The 16,576-nt window shown below is 38.2% G+C and overlaps 1 protein-coding gene across 4 annotated transcripts in view; it reads right to left on the reverse strand.

The window, feature by feature from the left end:
- LOC105356801 (nck-associated protein 5) overlaps positions 1-16,576 on the reverse strand; it is a 57,404-nt gene that overhangs the window by 13,985 nt on the left and 26,843 nt on the right. For 2 of the 4 annotated variants that reach the window (XM_011489610.3, XM_011489609.3), the window contains exons 7-11: positions 14,958-15,077; positions 6,435-6,614; positions 3,478-6,320; positions 3,061-3,175; positions 2,603-2,678 (exon numbers count right to left, since the gene is read on the reverse strand). In XM_011489610.3, the coding sequence (XP_011487912.1) occupies positions 2,603-2,678; positions 3,061-3,175; positions 3,478-6,320; positions 6,435-6,614; positions 14,958-15,077 (3,334 nt within the window). Of the gene's footprint in view, positions 1-1,333; positions 1,338-2,434; positions 2,472-2,602; positions 2,679-3,060; positions 3,176-3,477; positions 6,321-6,434; positions 6,615-14,957; positions 15,078-16,576 lie in introns of all 4 variants that reach the window. The other 2 variants (XM_020712916.2, XM_011489611.3) reach the window with 2 other exon arrangements.

Below are 16,576 nucleotides of genomic sequence, written 5' to 3' on the forward strand. Positions count from 1 at the left end.
TGAATAACAAGACAAGAATAGTTGATGATTAGGAAACCCTTTCAGCTCGGATGTGAGATGAAAACTTTGGGAGTTTTTATGAAAATACTTTGAATAAATCCCTATCCTCTTTCAAGTGGTTTTGATCATTTTGATTTGCAACAATTCAAAAACAGGAGGAAAAAAGTCAAATAAGGACGTAAACAAGAATTTCATTTTGATTTGTTGCGGTAGGTATCACTTGATTTTTTTAAATTTTATTACTTATGCATCGAGCCATAAACTGCTCCTTCAACTCCTCGTCGAGCTCAGGGACTCGTGGCTCAGTCTGGATGGAATAATTCAGCTCACAGCTGAAGGCAAAGTTAATTCTCTCATAAGTGGCTTGGATGATTGTGCTTAGCTTGTACTGCGGTGAAATTTTAATGAGGTGATTAACCTCTGAGGGCAGGCGTCTGTCCGAATCACACATGCTTGATATTTGCTGCGCCTTGCTGATGGTGTCACCCCGGCCAATGACATTTCAACAGGGTCTGCCACTGCTTCTCTACTTGACCAACTAAAAACTTTATTGAAGAAAAAAGTTGTTCTCTTTGTTTATTCCTTAGACTCTTTCTTTTTTATGTAAAATGATTTATACAGATTTTAGGTTAGCAATGATGCCTTAAAATAGTTAAAAGTCCCACTACGATCATCATTTGATCTATTGTAAAAGTCTTCCCACTGGTCTTTTAAGTATGATTATGACTGTCAGCCAAAACAAAAACAAAAAACCTGTGTGGTTTTCTGGAAAATATTTTCTGCAGAGCTGCAGTAATTAATCAGTAATTAACCTCTGAGTTGTGGGTGGGACTGTTTGCACAGAGCAGCCCCACCCCTGCTTCTGGACATCCACCTGTTTACACTTTGGCGTTTGCCTACATCCCCTCAAAACCCCATCGGTGCAACAAAAATGCGAGCAAAACTGGAGCTATTCAGCCGCACAGTTTTACAGATGCCAGCTGAGACGAGAAAAACAAAGATGTACATGAAACTATTTGTTTGCAAGTGGATCCATCAAAATGGAGCTGAGCAGTGAGCCTGATGCCTGCTGATTCTAGCACCTACATCACCGCTACAGGTCTTTTCAAACAGCATTTTTATTTTTGCTCCTGAATCACAACAATTTGTATAAAGAAGTATTCAGAAATGCATTTTTAAGCTTAATTTTTTTTATTTCTGTCCACCATCAACAAAAAACAAAAAATGCTACAAAAACATGTTACAAACACCCAAAACTCAATTTTCATTGTGGGTCTTTAACTTCTGCAGAAGTTAATTTACATCAGATGTCAGCCTCTAATTAAGACCAAACACATCTTAGGTTTTGTGAAATTTTCTTTGACTGATTAAGTGTGGATACTTGTAATCTATTATAAACTAATATAAACTGCCCACAATTTAACAGGTATAAAACTATTTCTAAAAGAGTTGAGAAAACTGATGCAGCCTGAGCAAAATTTTAAAACGAATAGACTACGACAGCATCTTGACATACTTTTGGTAAAAAATATTTTTGAAGACCCATTCCAAAGAAATTGTGATTTAGGTGTATTTACCATGCTCTTATGGCATTTTTCTGACGATGGAGGACATACATTGAGAAAATTGGGCTCAAAATTGCATTTCTGAGTATTTCCTTATTCAAATTGTTGTGAATCTGCAGCATATTTGGGAGGTAGAAAATACGCTAGGTGGGCCACAAGCTCCCTTCTTTGAGCTCTGAGCAACGAGGACCGGAAGGAGGGGAGGGGGATTTCTCCTCTCCTCCACGGCCCCGCCCACAACTTAGAGGAAAATTTCTAATGAACTACTGCTACTCTACAGAAACTATGTCCAAAAAATTACACACATTTTTTTGAATTTGGCTAAAAGCAAATCATAATTTTAAAGACCACTAGGAATGCTTTAAAAATAGATCAAAAGATGATCAGAGTGGGACTTTTAAGTTGAATTATTCTAAATGGATTGCTTGCCATTTTTTGCATACATATCCAAGAAATGCCAACAGTCACGTCTAATATCATACAATGTACTTTGGCCGCAGCAACAAAAAAATGTAAGCATGTTCACATGGAAGAGACACCTTTGTATACTGGCCACAGGGAACCTTGGTGTTCTACAGTAAATGAGCAAAGTGGCTTTCTTCAATTGCATGGGTTTTTACATGCAAACTCTTCAGTGCATGATTGTGTGAAGATAAGTGATTAAGCCGACATCCAATATTTTTTTTAAAGCAATGCCTGCAGGATGAAGGCTTTTACCAAAATGTTTCATTTGAGGTCTGATGCAAAAATCCGACAGAGAAAACAAAACAAAAAAAATGAATATAAAGTTTGATGAAGAAAAATACCAAAACACAGAAAATAAAATCATGTCTTGTTGGCTGCTCATATTCTTCGTAAACAGGACTTACACATCTTTCATAACTGATCTTCACTTCTGTCTGCAAACTGTAAAATGGTAAGCACAAACAAAACCTTAATGTTCTTGTGCCTAGAAGGGCTAAGCCAGCTCATTTGCACTTTTTTTCTGGTTGTTCATCAGCACTCTTATGCTAAACAAGATAATTAAAAGACCTGACCTATTACTGCATCCTTGGGGACATTCTTCACCGTGGAACCTTTGTCATCATCAGCTCTCAGACTCATCACCTGCAACTTTGCATTTAAACAGAAGAATATAAACACAAAGTTACAAACCAACTTTTTGGTGCTTTTTTGTTGTTGTGCTGCAATACTTAAGACTTTATCTGCACAGAACTTGCACTGTGAAATCAGAAAAGGGGCAACAACATGCCTTCTATTGATTTGTTTTTAGTTTTATCTCAATATACTAGTTTGAATGCATTTAATTTTCTTTTTATAGACATAAATGCATACTTATTTTGACACAATGCATAAATAGACGAGTGCACATATACATGTAATTATTTGAAGAGGCATTTTTGCAGGGTCTCAAATTCACTTTTTGATGTAAAACATGTATTTAAAGGCCTAAAATAACTGAAACTGGGACTAGACAACAAATAAAACCATTCACCTTTGGGTCCCCGATGACATTTGTGTGTCCCTGAATTTCATTCATTGACATTCCTGGGCAGGGCATTGAGATGCATGCCCTCACTGCATCATGAGACTCTCTTCTTCCAACAGAGCTGACAGAAAACAGTTTGTCAACAACTTCATACCACAATCCAGACACTGACTTCAGGTGCCCAGAGTTATTTGGTTGATAAATTGCAATTCAATCTATTGAAACTTGGCTATGCTTCTCTACTAAGTATGTCTGACCGGGTCTAAGGAGATTGATAAAGTGTCTAAAACAATTAAACAAACAAAAGCAATGCCATTTAAGAAATCAATATTCTATGAATAGATTCACTTAATGAAACACTTATTACATGCCAAAAGAGTTATTAATATTTGCACAAGAGACTGAAATTCCTTGATGGCTTACCTTTCTTTTCCATCACTCTTCCTTCGTTCTTTCTTTTTGTCAGACTTTGCATTCTTCCCTCCCAAAAGTGATGTAATTTTTTGCTCCCGTTTTTCCTCTTTGACTTTGACTGGTTCGGCCTTCTTGCTACTTGGCGCCGGCAGCTTACTTTTACGAAAACCAAACCAATTTGCAAGACTTGAGCCAGACTTTTGCTTGATTTCATTCGTTCTCTCTTGTTCCTGAGATTTGTGCAGGTTCTCCTCAATTCCAAGCATAACTTTCTCTTCAATGGTAGTTATGGTACTTTGTCTTTCTGGTTCTTCTGAGACTGGCTCCCCAAAGGCGCTGGAAAACTGTTGCTCAATCTGAACCCGCCTAGCTTGCTCTCGTTGAAGTTTCAGGCTCTGAAGCCTTTCACTGGAGGAACCCAACTGCGTAGGAACAGTTAGTCCCTCTTCAATCAAAAAGTTGTTCAAAAGGGATCTATTCATTGGACAATGGTAACTACTGGAGCAACTCATACTTCCAGGAAGGACATCCCCAAGAGAATTCAAAGAGCTCCCAGAGTGTGTTTTGATCTGAGTGCGAACTTTACCGGATCTATTGAAGCTCGGCCGGTCCATGTAGCGTGCACCAAAGCTCTGACTGCGAGCCTTTGCACCATTCATGCCCATTACAGGTTTGAAAAGAGGCCTGGTGGAAACAGACACAGAGCGTTTGAACAGCCAACCTTCCTCATCGAATCCCCAGTCTAACATCACACTGCTGTCTGTGGCAACAGGTCGAACAGGCTCAGAGTCTAGGGAACTACAACGAGTCTCAATCTTTCTATGAACTTTGTCATGTGCCCCACTGTGGCACACTTGGGGGTCACAAGTAAAAGTTTGAAAGGTTTGTGCACTTTTCAGATCATCTTTGTGTTGTCTTCCAAAAACAAGGAAGGTACTTGTATCTTGACCAGCAATTGCTTCATGAGATTTAGCATTAGCAGGGAAAGTCCTCTTCATAGCCCTCGATGAGGAAGATGGTAGATTTTGGGCATTTCCATGGTAATAAATGTTAGAGTACACTGGTGGCATAAATTCTGAAAGCTTTGGCTCACTAATGCTCTGTTGAGATCTGTGAAGGATGCTTGGATGGGGAAATATTGCAGCAGCTGCATTTTCTCCAAGACATGGGGCGTTTCTGTGAGTGCATAGCTGGACTGACTCAGGAGGCTGGGATTCTTGAATGGGGACAGGTGGCATCTTGTGGGTGTGGTGAATATTGGCAGGTATATCTTTCATAGGTTTACATTCAGCACCTCTTTGTTGAGCTGTTTGTTGATTGTCTTTTAGGGGGTCAGGAATTTCATTCTGTGATGAAGAAACAAACTCATTTGTTTGGGTCTTCATTGTTGTTGGTGTTTGTTTCCCAGATGTTTTTTGATCAGAGTTGTGCGTAAATAGTATGGCAATACTTTGACCTGGAGTGAGAGGCGAGGAGGGAGATCTAGGCTCAGTTTGGGAGACTTCACAGTGCTGGTCCTGGCGCCGCTGTTTTCTTGGTGAGCAGGGTAAATTGTCGTAGATGCTTTCTTCCACAGAGTCACCACTCGAGAGCCTACTTATGTGCACAGAGGATTTTGCTGGACTTTTTGCGCCCTCGTTGATGCCTGAATTCTTGACAACCTTTGATTGTTTCACAGGAGATGCAAGAGGAGAGCCATGCTGTACATTCTCGACAGACTTGGAACTAGATGATATTATAGAATCTCCAACTTCCTCAGATTTGGACAATGTTTCCTGACAAGAGCCATAGGGTTTGTTGACATTTGTCCTTATGCTAGAAACACTGTGTCCTGAAAGGTTTTGGTTTTTCTGTCCTTTTGTTCTTTGACCTTTTATAAGCTTTTGGTGTAGAGGAGAATGCTTGAGTTTTTCTTGCCCTCCATCTGCGCTTTTGCTCCGGAGAATGAAAGCGTTCCTTGCAGAGTCACACACTGGGGGCAATGGCTTCCTCTGTGGAGACTCCAAGATGGTGGAATCTTTGGTTTCACTTTGAGCTTGATGAGCTTGCTCTCTGCAGTGAGGGACCTCCACTGAGGAGCTGCGCTGTCTTGAATCATGCGTGTAGCTAAGAGCTCTCATAGCAGCATGTTGAATAGACAAGTCTACGCCATTTGTGACTGTTTCCACTTGCTTATGTGAGTTTATTTCCTGTTGTCTTTTGTTATCATCAAGTCTGGATTTACGTTCACTGTACCGCTCCTGGTTATTATTTCTGTCACTGAACTTTAGGCTTGATGTCCTGTGCTTCTCCAACGAGTTTGTGTTTGTTTCTTCCAGATGTGTAAGGCTGTCAGATGGGCTCACACCAGGTTTCACTGATGGGCCCTCCAAAAATAAGAACTTGTCAGAACCAGGTGATGGGAAAAGACCAGAAATACCTGAACGTCCCAAGGAGTCTTCTTGAAAGCTGCCATCATTCCCAAGATCCAATTTCTCCAAAGAAAGATGCTCCTTCTTTGGTTGATCTCTAGACTCCCTTGGTGAGTCCTCATCTGGATCATCCGATTCCAGAGTGGCAACCTCTGATTTTCCTTTAAAAGGCTTATTTGAAGGGATTCCCTGCTTAGCTACAATCGCTTGTTGTCCACACTTAACACCAAGAGAATAAATACCCTCATTGGAGGTCATGCAATCTTTGCAGTGTGGTTCAGAAGCAAGTGAAGATGCATCCTTGGAGTTGCTCATTTGAAGACGCTTTAGGCCTTTTAAAATATGCCCCTCCTTCCAGCCAATGTCTTTTTGCTCAGTGGGTGCAGAATGATTGCTGGATACGGAACCATTACTCAACCGTTTGTCCCGGCTTGAAGCATTCTGGGCAAAAACGAGATAACTTGTAATTACTGAAATGGTATTTAACACGTCTGTGTTGTTAATATTTTATTATTGCAGCGAAACAATGATGAATAGATGGCATCAAAAACCTACTTGCTTAGAGGAGCCACGCCCTTCTGCCCAAGTGTGGGAGCCAGTGGAGAATTCACTGCATGCACTGGACAGTGACAGTTCACTGCCGCTGCCGCTCCCACTGCTGCGGGGGCACGTGAGGCTCAGCAGGCTTGGCCACCTTCCTGAAGGAATGCCTGCTTTTCCATTCCTTTGGCCCTCCTGGAAGAGAAGAAGATAATGCAGTCAATGAACAGGAAAGCCAACCTGAGAGGTGAGTATACAAAATGTGTTTAGGGATTGTTGTTGAGAGTTTTTCTGTACATTAAACTCACCCCCTAAAGGAGCAGTGAGCTTCAGTAACAGTTGTACTCAGGAACTATTTAGTGGTCTAACCCTTCAACCTTCATTGCTGAGTGTGAGGATATTCTTAGCACCAGTGGTTGAGTCTTTGACATGACCAAGCTGTGGATTTGAACCCACATTCTCCCAATTTCAGGATGCCCACCTAGCCACTATACACTGAGCTTATAAATGAGGCATTTCAAATTACAAAAAAAACAACAATAATAATAATAATAATAATAATAGTTTGATTTGACCTTTGAAGAAAATATTGCAAGCTTATGTTGTCTGTAGTCAGCTTGACTTAGTTTTGACATGATCTATAGTTTTACAGTTTCAAATACAATTTAAGAGCTTATGAACTCCTATTTCGTAAAACATATATATTGCATATTTTCTGAAAGGGTCCAGTGGAGTGTTGAAAGCAGTTTTCAGCTTTTATACCCCACCGCTCCTTGGACAAAGTGTGACAAAATATTTTCCAGATGTACCAACCTAAGTAAGTAAGGCATTCCTTCATCTTCTTCGGTTTTGTCCCTTTTGGGGTCACAGGGCTGCCGGAGCCTATCCCACCCACTTGTGGGCGAGGGCAGGGGACGTGAGGGAAGGGGACATTCTGGCCAGGTTGCCAGTCTGTTGCAGGGCCACATAGCACTCATCCATTCACACCCATGGACATTTTAGAGTTGCCAATTGATCTATGAAGCATGTTTTTAGACGGTGGAAGGAAGCCGGAGACCCCGGAGAGAACCCACGCATGCATGGGGAGAACATACAAACACCACACAGAAAGGTTCCCCATTGAGGTTCTGTTTCAAGTCCCCCAGCCAGGACTTCATGGGGGTCTTCTTGCTGTGAGGAAGAGCGCTAACCACTGTGCCACCGTGCAGCCCCGCAACTCAGGGATAAATTAATGAAAATAACAAAAGGTGGTTGATACACAAATGTTACCAATGTTGTAGAGATTGTTATATTTTAATAGTATCACTAGAATAAATGCTGGCTTCAAATCATTAAATCAATTTATTCCCTAAAGATACAGACTTGCATTAGAAAAAAATTTGTGTTCCTTTAAAAAGGTACAGCAGCAAAAAAAACATTTATTAGTAAAGGCCCCTATTTTGTGTAAGTAATGTTATGCAGTGATACATAACAGGTTACCATTATTCTTTTCTTTTAGGTCTTTACCATAATTCAAAGGTAAGGCTTTACACGTCTCAGAATTGTATGCATATTACACCAGTCCTGTAATAATATGAAGATACTTTCATTAAAACACCTGCAGAGGTAAAAGAATATATTATGTACAAAATGTTCCACGTTTTAATCACTTAAGAAGTTATTTGGTGTCACATTGACCACCAATAATTATGGTTCTTCTTACTGGGTGGGGAAAAAAAGAAAATGAGAATCACAATTAACGTGAGCCTCTAAAACGAATGGTAAGAGTAAAGATATTTTTTGTGAACAATGTTAATTTGTTCATGTCAGACAGGGCTGTTGGCATTTTTCTTTATTGTTGCCATCATTTTTTTAAATAAAAAATGTGCACAGAAAATACATTATAGACACCTTATACTGTACTTTCACAGGAAGTACAACAAGTGGACCAATCCCTCAACTGGTCGGTTTGGTTTATTAAAAATAACAAATACAAAAAAATAAAAATAGATAACCTGTGGCCTTAAGGAATTACCAAATCTATAGTAATAAAAGGTTAGAATGAGTTTACAACATGTGAAAAATCAGGACAAGACACACTTATACGGATATTTAGAAATTAAAGTAATGTTTTTGGGTCCATGAAACTTGACAGTAATTAAAGTCAAAATAAAAAGAAATTAAAAATTAAGGTGACTAAGAAACAAGCATTAAATTTATTTTTCTTTTGATATTTTCACCTGATAACCACTTACGGTCTTGCTGTTTTGGGAAAAAACAGTTGGACAGTAAGTCTGTAAATTAGCCAAAAAGTACCTAGTTATATCTTTCATTACTTTGTTGCAGCAAAAAGTAATGTCACTGTAATTAAATACGTTTGTAATAAGTTACTCACAACACTCTATAAGTGCCTTTTTTCTCTGTTGCCTTCTGGATCCATCTTCACTGCCATGCTAAATATGTTATCTGAATCAATGCTGTCTAAAGTCAGGGGTCTCCAAAGGTGTCAAGTGGCATGACCTCATTTAAAAAAGCTTTGATCACTTGGAAAGCTGTCATGCCCAGCTTCCTCTCAAAGTCATTAGAGTCATCTGTTAGCAATAATTAATGCGAATAGAAAATAATTGCATAAGGGAGCTGGGGACTGCAGTGATTTGGTCCATTCATTGATCTTCACCTATTATTTGATTATCTGCACCAGCTTTTATTTCCTGAACTCTATGGGAGAAGGCCGTGTTTGAGCATAGTGGACGAGATTAATCTTGAAACTAATTACACTCAGCATGCTGAGAGCTGACTGAGATTTGAAAAAAACGACACAGCTTAACAAAAACCACAGTCACAGCAGGTCAGTGTTTAAAGTCAAGGGCAAATTTAAGTTGAAATACTTCCGTTTTTTAATGTTCTATTAGGTTTTTTTATGCTTGCATAATACAAAATATAAACAAGTCATTAAAATGTCAGTTTTCTGAAAAATGACTTATTTATTTTTTGTGAGATGCAGTAACTTTGCATTTTGTGGAACCCAAGAGTTCAACCCGTTGCACCACACTAAAAATGTTCTTTTAAAAATGATTGAACTGTTTGGCTTTTTCTTTTTTTTTTACAATCTAGCATAAAACGTTCTCACTACGGTAATTCTTCAGAGATACTGAAAAAATTGCTGTAACAAACAAATTTGGATGAACTTGTGCTCCTTAGAACTTTAATTGTTAACCTTTTCTGCACATTCTGGATGCACTTCCTGACACAACACTGTATTTTATCCGGGCTGGGGACTGGCACAGGGGGACCCAGACCTGGGCTCCCTTGTGTCTACATAGATAAAAAAAAGTTACATATCTTGTGTGGCTTAAGAAGGAGATTGAAGGTCTACAAATAAACTTAAATAAGTAAAACTTTCTTTCTTCTTACACATTACCGCCACTTTAGTGTTTAATTTGTCTTTTTTCAAAGCCCTCACCCCCTGGTTAACTGCAGAAACCTAAGTGGTCACAAGTGAATAGATTACTTTTTGATAGAGGTTGAGTCATGTACAAAAACCAGCTGTACCACGGTAGTTCTGAGCAAGTGCCACTTAAAGAGGATTAATCAGTGCATTAAGGCGAGGTTTTCAGCTGGTGATCATGCACCTGCCGCTCCGTTAAGTCTCCTTTCCACAGCAGAGGCCAGTGAGCACATGGAGTCAAAACAGATCATGAAAGTCTGTGATAAACATCGGGCAATTCAATGGCATTTCATTATAATTATTGTGATTAAAAATATTATTGAAATGGACTAAAAGTTTAGAATGAAAGTTTAATTTTAAAGCTTTAAATTCCTTCTGCTAAACCATGTTAGAAAAAAAAGGACACTATTCTATTTTATCTCCTCTGTGTTCACAGTCTGCTGTAACCTCACTCTGAGTCAGTCAACCTGACTGCGAACCGACGTGCTGCCATAGTGATTAAGAAACCTAACAAGCATATCTTACAGTCAAAAACAAATTTTCCATTTCAATTATTCATCCATAATTCTCTCAGGCAAATTGATACACGTAGTGTTAACACTCCCTAGATCCAAAATTTCCATCTCCCCTGGCACATTACTTCCTCTCCACCACATTCTGTTGTACCCATAAAAGGAGTTCATCATTTCAAAGGGCTTGTTGTTACAAAAGTAGGGCTGGTGGAATCTGTCCTTTTAGCTCTCATGTTTAATGTAAAAGAAAAATGATGATCCCTAATTAAGGACTTTATCTCTTAGTCCAAAGGAGTTTACCAAAGAAGAGTCTTAAAAAAACAGAAGAATTTCAAAACCGAAGTCTTAAATTTCTGAATCAGAAACAAATTTAAAGCAAATTTAAGTGTTGGCTGAAAGTATTGTTTAGGAGCAATATTTCATTTAAAAAGAGCAAAAACAAAATATTCTAGCTATAAAGATCATATTATTTGGTTAAAAAGAAAATGATCTGATAGTTAGGGCTGGATTTTACATATGCATATACATTTTGTTCTGCCTAAACCTGATGTTTTCTATTGATCTCTCTCAGGTCCTGTGTTTTGCATTCCCTTCATTTCTAGGGGTGTAGCGATTATTCAATTTATTGATTTATCCAACCAGTTCGATCTGCCTAAGGCAAGTTTTTAATCAAATCGAATTCAATCAACATATACCATTTTAAAATCATTTTTAAAATGAAAGAAGTTTATTATAATCAACCTTGGAAAATACCAGTTGGATTGAGGCACCATAGGTTTATCTCATTATAATGTAGAAATGACAATTTGCCATTAACATGAAGTTATGGGTAAATATGTCCTGGATCTATTTTAGGTCTGTGAATACAATCGAATCGGAATTGTTGTTAAAATAAATCGTTACTTAATCCACAAATGTCATCATTTTTTTCCCCCATGTATGAAGGTTATTTGTTTTTTGCATGTTTAAATTCATTTAATCAAGACCTTGAATCTGTTCAACAGGTTAGTCAGGCATTTGGGTCCTACAGCCTCCATCCATGATTATTTTCTTTCTGATCAAATCAGACTTAGGTGAAAATTTTGAAGGGCTACAGTACCAGTTTCCCTCTTTTTAATAGCAACATGAAAAAAACAGGGATCTATTTCAAATTCACAGCGAGACTTTTCTCTGAAACTGTTATTTCCTCTTCTGGGTCACGGGTCAGTCCATAGATGGGTGGTTCTCTCGAGCAGAAGCAGCTTAACATCTGCAGGATTGTTCTGCACACAAAGGCTATCTTTTACGAGAGTGAAAGCCGCAGAGAGGCCCATGCATGAGCAGCTGCATCTCCTGTCCAGCAAAACTGTCAACAAATGTCGTTACTTGATTTGAAATTGGTAAAATTCCAACTACCATTCCCATAACATGCAGTGTTTTTTGAATCTCGAGTGTCCCTAAATCTAAGTTGGTTCTTAAACTCTTCCGAACTCTGAAGGCAAAAACAAACTGCACAGCAAAATGAAGACATCCTGTGGATCTGTGTTCTAGAACAACAGTTTGCAGTGTTTGAGAGCACTAATATAGCAAACAAGAGTTTATTGACAAAATCAGTCAGTCTGTTTAAACCTGGATCTCTTTTCCTGGAAAAGAAGACAAAAAACAAGAACGCATGTTACTCTCATTTTTTGTTAATATTATGCCTCAACTAAAGCAGATGTAACCTAAAATAGTTAATGTTTTTGACTTTATGAACACCCATGTTAAGCATTTAAGTAAAATAAATGAATACAAATTGAGGTAGTGTCAGGACTGGGTTTTGGCTGATGGCTGCCTCCCTGCATCCTAATCGAAATAATCAAGAAAGCAGCACGGTGTTCAGCACTTCAAGTATCAGTGTTTGTGATTAGCTTCAGTAAACCTGTGTTTTCCTGTTGGTTCAATCACAGCAAGAGATACGCCTTGTAGCCTAATTACCTCTCATTTCTGTCTGCATGGCTTATTTCTTTTTTAAATATAATATGAAACCAAAGACCTGCCTTTCTTGCCCTTGCAGAGCACTGAACCACCACCTCAAAAGTTAGTTTACATTGTTTTTTTTGGGTGGAAGTACCTGCTCATTCCCAGTCATAGACATATAAACACTGGACACATCATCTCTGAAGTCGCCCATTGGATTCACAGTAAAGCCTAAATTAGGAAGAACAACATTTACTATGCCCAAATCAACAGCATTTTGAAGACAAATCAAAATGGCGTATGGTGATTAAGGCCACAAAAATTGGACTCTAATAAAAGCAATGAAGCTAATTTGCAAAAAACAAAGAACAATGTCAAAAACAAATAACAAAAAAATCTCTACCAACCTTACTCTTGTCATTAATAATAAACAAAGCAAAATATATTTTAAAAAGCATTGGAAACCAGGGTTTTCTTAGCTGTAAAGTCAGATTTTTTCAGCATGACTTCTGCAATGAATCATCAACTACTGATGGCTTTTCACCAACTGCCATCAATAAATATTAGTACTTTAGTGACCAACAACCCTGTTGACGACTACAAACATGCAGTTTTTCAACTTTTTTAAAGTCAATAAAACAAGAAGGCTATGCAGCTTCGTAAAGCAACCTACCGAGAGATCAACTGCATAAATATCAATTTGTTACATCTGTGCAGTTATAGATGTTTTCTTTGGCTCAAAAATTCCTCTAAACTACTTTAAGTATTGAAAGTGACCTTGCAGCATTACTTAGATTCCTGTTTTTAATGTACTAAAGTCTTCCCTAAAAGGTGGAACATAGTGTGGATCAGAATGAATGTTTCTGTCTGTAAATTGCAAATAAAATTAGTTGAGTGTTTTTCCCCATAGCTCTCTCTGCCTAAAATGCAATGCAAACTCTCCTTACTTTGCCTAATTTTTGCTCCATTTACATATCTGGCAAGCACAACCCCTTTCCGAGGCTTTTTACTGCTGTGATTAATGGCTGCCCTGAAACCTGAGCTCCAGGATTCAGTTAATTTAGGACAAAAACTGCCTGTTTCTATGTTGTGTGAGTGTCAAAGGAATGAAAGTGAGTGTGGCGTGAAAGATTTTGTGGGTTTTTTTTGGCGTGAAAGATTTAAGATCACAGGGGGAGAGTAACAGTCATCTCAAATTTAAAGGTGCAGGAGAGTGATCTTATTGGACAAGACAGGAATTTTGTTAGCCAAAAAAGGAAATAATCATTTTAGTAATGCACACATGCTTATATAGCCTCAGGGGAGTACAGAAATGTGAGGCTGAGATCTTTGTAGTCTCTAGAACTGTTCTGACTCTCAAATATGTGTGTGTGTTTTTATAGTTCTATGAAGAAGAAATTTACAAAAAAATGGAACAACAATTTTTGCTTAAATTAGGCTTCCATTTTCTAGGTCAGAGGTCTGCAACCTGAGGCTCAGGAGCCACATGCGACTCCTTCATCCCTGCTATTTTAGCTCTTTGGCTCTGAAGAAAAACCCAAAGAATACCAGTAAATAATGGTTTTGTAGCTTTAGTTTAATTTTTAGTTTTGCCATTTATAATTAGATTATTAACATGTCAGATGACTGAGTAAAATGGAGGTGAAAGTGGTTTATTATTTGAATTATCTTAAGGCACATTTAGATAAAAAAAAAAAAGGATTCTACAGCAATGTCGTCATGTTTATATTCAATAGTAAAAGGAGAAAAAGGATGTCGGCCAATTATGACCAAAGTCAAAATGAAAGGAAATCTCATGTTTGACTTTCTTTTGTTTTAATACATTTAAACCTGCTGCAGCCGAAGGAGATTATAGGACACCATGTATTCTATTTTGAAGGGAGCTTGTATGTACTGCCATCAAAAGTAAAATAAGTACCAATTGTTACGTAAGGAAAATTACAACACTTCTATGAGTCAATTATTGAAAATATTTAAAAGCTGTCATACATGAATGCCCATAAAAACACATTAAAGTGCATTTTTCTAAACAGTCTTGCTGGGTGTTGGTCTGTCAGAAACTGGACCAAATGGCGTTTTTAGCATAAAAATTTGCAGCCTCCTCCTGTTATAGGAAAACAAAATTCTTTCATCTACTGTTTGTGCAGCTGCAAACACTTCTCTAGTACGGAGCAGGACAGGACTGAACTCAGTATTAAGTGAAGCTTTAATTTCAGAATGTGGAGGGAATTGAGCTCACCGACTGTAGGAACTATTAGTCATTTTAGTTAAAGATGATAAAGGTTTTGCCCCTTCTAAAGCTCAGAAGAAGAACATGGTCAACTCTCTTGAGGATTTCTGGCTCCGTCAGATGAAATGTCCAGCTCTCCATGAAGTATTTTACTCTAAAGGAACAAAGGGTGAGTGCAAACGAGTAGCTCACAGATAATTAGAGTAATTCTGACAGTAAATTCTCTAATTAAAAGAGGAACACAAAATGCATTCCCAACTTCAAATCTGTTCATTTTTGCACTTGGGTAGTTTTTTTATTCTCTCTATGCGGTCCTTTTGAAAGTTTCTAACCCTCAGAAGTAGAGCACTTCTCATGTAAAATTCAAACAGCCTTGGAGCAGGGTTGGACTGTTTGTGTGTTCTAGCATCCATTGCACCATCTGCTCCTACCTGGGAGATGGGAACAGCAGACATTTTGACACGTTGTTGAAACAGCACACTCAGTATACGGTTCTGTTGCTCCAAGTCAAACACACGGGTCCGCAGTTTCACGCATTCCTCTTTCAAGTCCTGAAAAACAAAATTGGGGCCTTAGGGACATATCATGAGTATCAGCTGCAAATGTATCACTCACTAGAAACATGTCTAATGCTGTATTTGATACAAAGTACCTTCTGACAACTTTATGTGAAGATTTATTCCATGGATAATGTCAGGAGGGATTTTATTATTGGAAATTATGTTCATGCTGTGAAAGTATTACTGTTTTATTTGTAAATATATTTGTTTAAATTCAAGGTATTTATAAATAAATAAATATGTGTAATTTTTCTGAAAACATTAACAAATGTGTGATTTTTTTTTCAATATAAACATTTGTTATCTGAAAAAAGTATAAGTTGTCAGAGGAGTTTTTTTTTAATTATTTCAAATTTAATAGAACTGAACACTAAAACAAATTATGCTCACCATTGCACAATCCTTGACTTTTGGAAACTTGCCATTAAATTGTTGTTTTTATTTTGAAACATTCTTTCTTGTATTTTTTAAAAAAAAAATTGTTTTTTTTACTTTTTTCATGAACTAGAATGCATCTTCCAACCAAAGCCTGGGCTCTACCTTACATATATGCCCTGTTACGATAACTGGCCACTTTAGTTGGCCCATCTGTCCAACTACTCGTTAACATACATTTCTAATCAGCCAATCACATGTCAGTAACTCAGTGCATTCAGGCATGCAGACATGGTCAAGACAACTTGCTGCAGTTTAAGAGCATCAGAATGAATAAGAAAGGTGATTGAAGTGACTTTTGTTGTTGGTGCTAGATGGGAGGTCTGAGTATATCAGAAACTGCTGATCTACTGGGATTTTTACGCAGAACCATCTCTAGAGTTTACAGAAAACAGTCCAAAAAAGAGAAAATATTGGGGGAGCAGCAATTCCGTGGGTGGAAATGCCTTGTTGATGCCAGAGGTAAGACGAGAATGGCCAGACTGGTTCCGGCTGATAGAAAGGCAACAGTAACTCACACAAACACTGGTTCCAACAGAGGTCTTTAGAAGAACATCTCTGAAAGCACAACACGTCCAACCATGAGGCAGAGGTGCTACAGCAGCAGAAGACCACACCAGGTGCCTCTCCTGTCAGCTAAGTACAGGAAACTGAGGCTACAAATTACACAGGCTCACCAAAATTGGACAATAGATGAAAAGAAAAATGTTGTCTGGTTTGATGTGTCTCGGTTTCTGCTGCAGCATTTGGATGATAGAGTCAGAATTTGGTAACATGAAAGCATGGATCCATCATGCCTTGTATAAACAGTTCAGGCTGGTGTTGTAATGATGTGGAAAATGATTTTTGGCACACTTTGGGCCCCTCAGTACCAATTGAGCATGGTAACAACATCACATCCTACCTGAGCATCGTTGCTGACCATGTCCATCCCTTTATGACCACAGTGTACCATTTTCTGATGGCCACTTTGAGCAGGATAAGGCGCCATGTCATAAAGCTATAATCCTCTCAGACTGGTTTCTTAAACATGACAATGAGTTCACTGAACACAA

The sequence above is a fragment of the Oryzias latipes genome, chromosome 21 (assembly GCF_002234675.1).
Source record: "Oryzias latipes chromosome 21, ASM223467v1".
NCBI lineage: Eukaryota > Metazoa > Chordata > Actinopteri > Beloniformes > Adrianichthyidae > Oryzias > Oryzias latipes.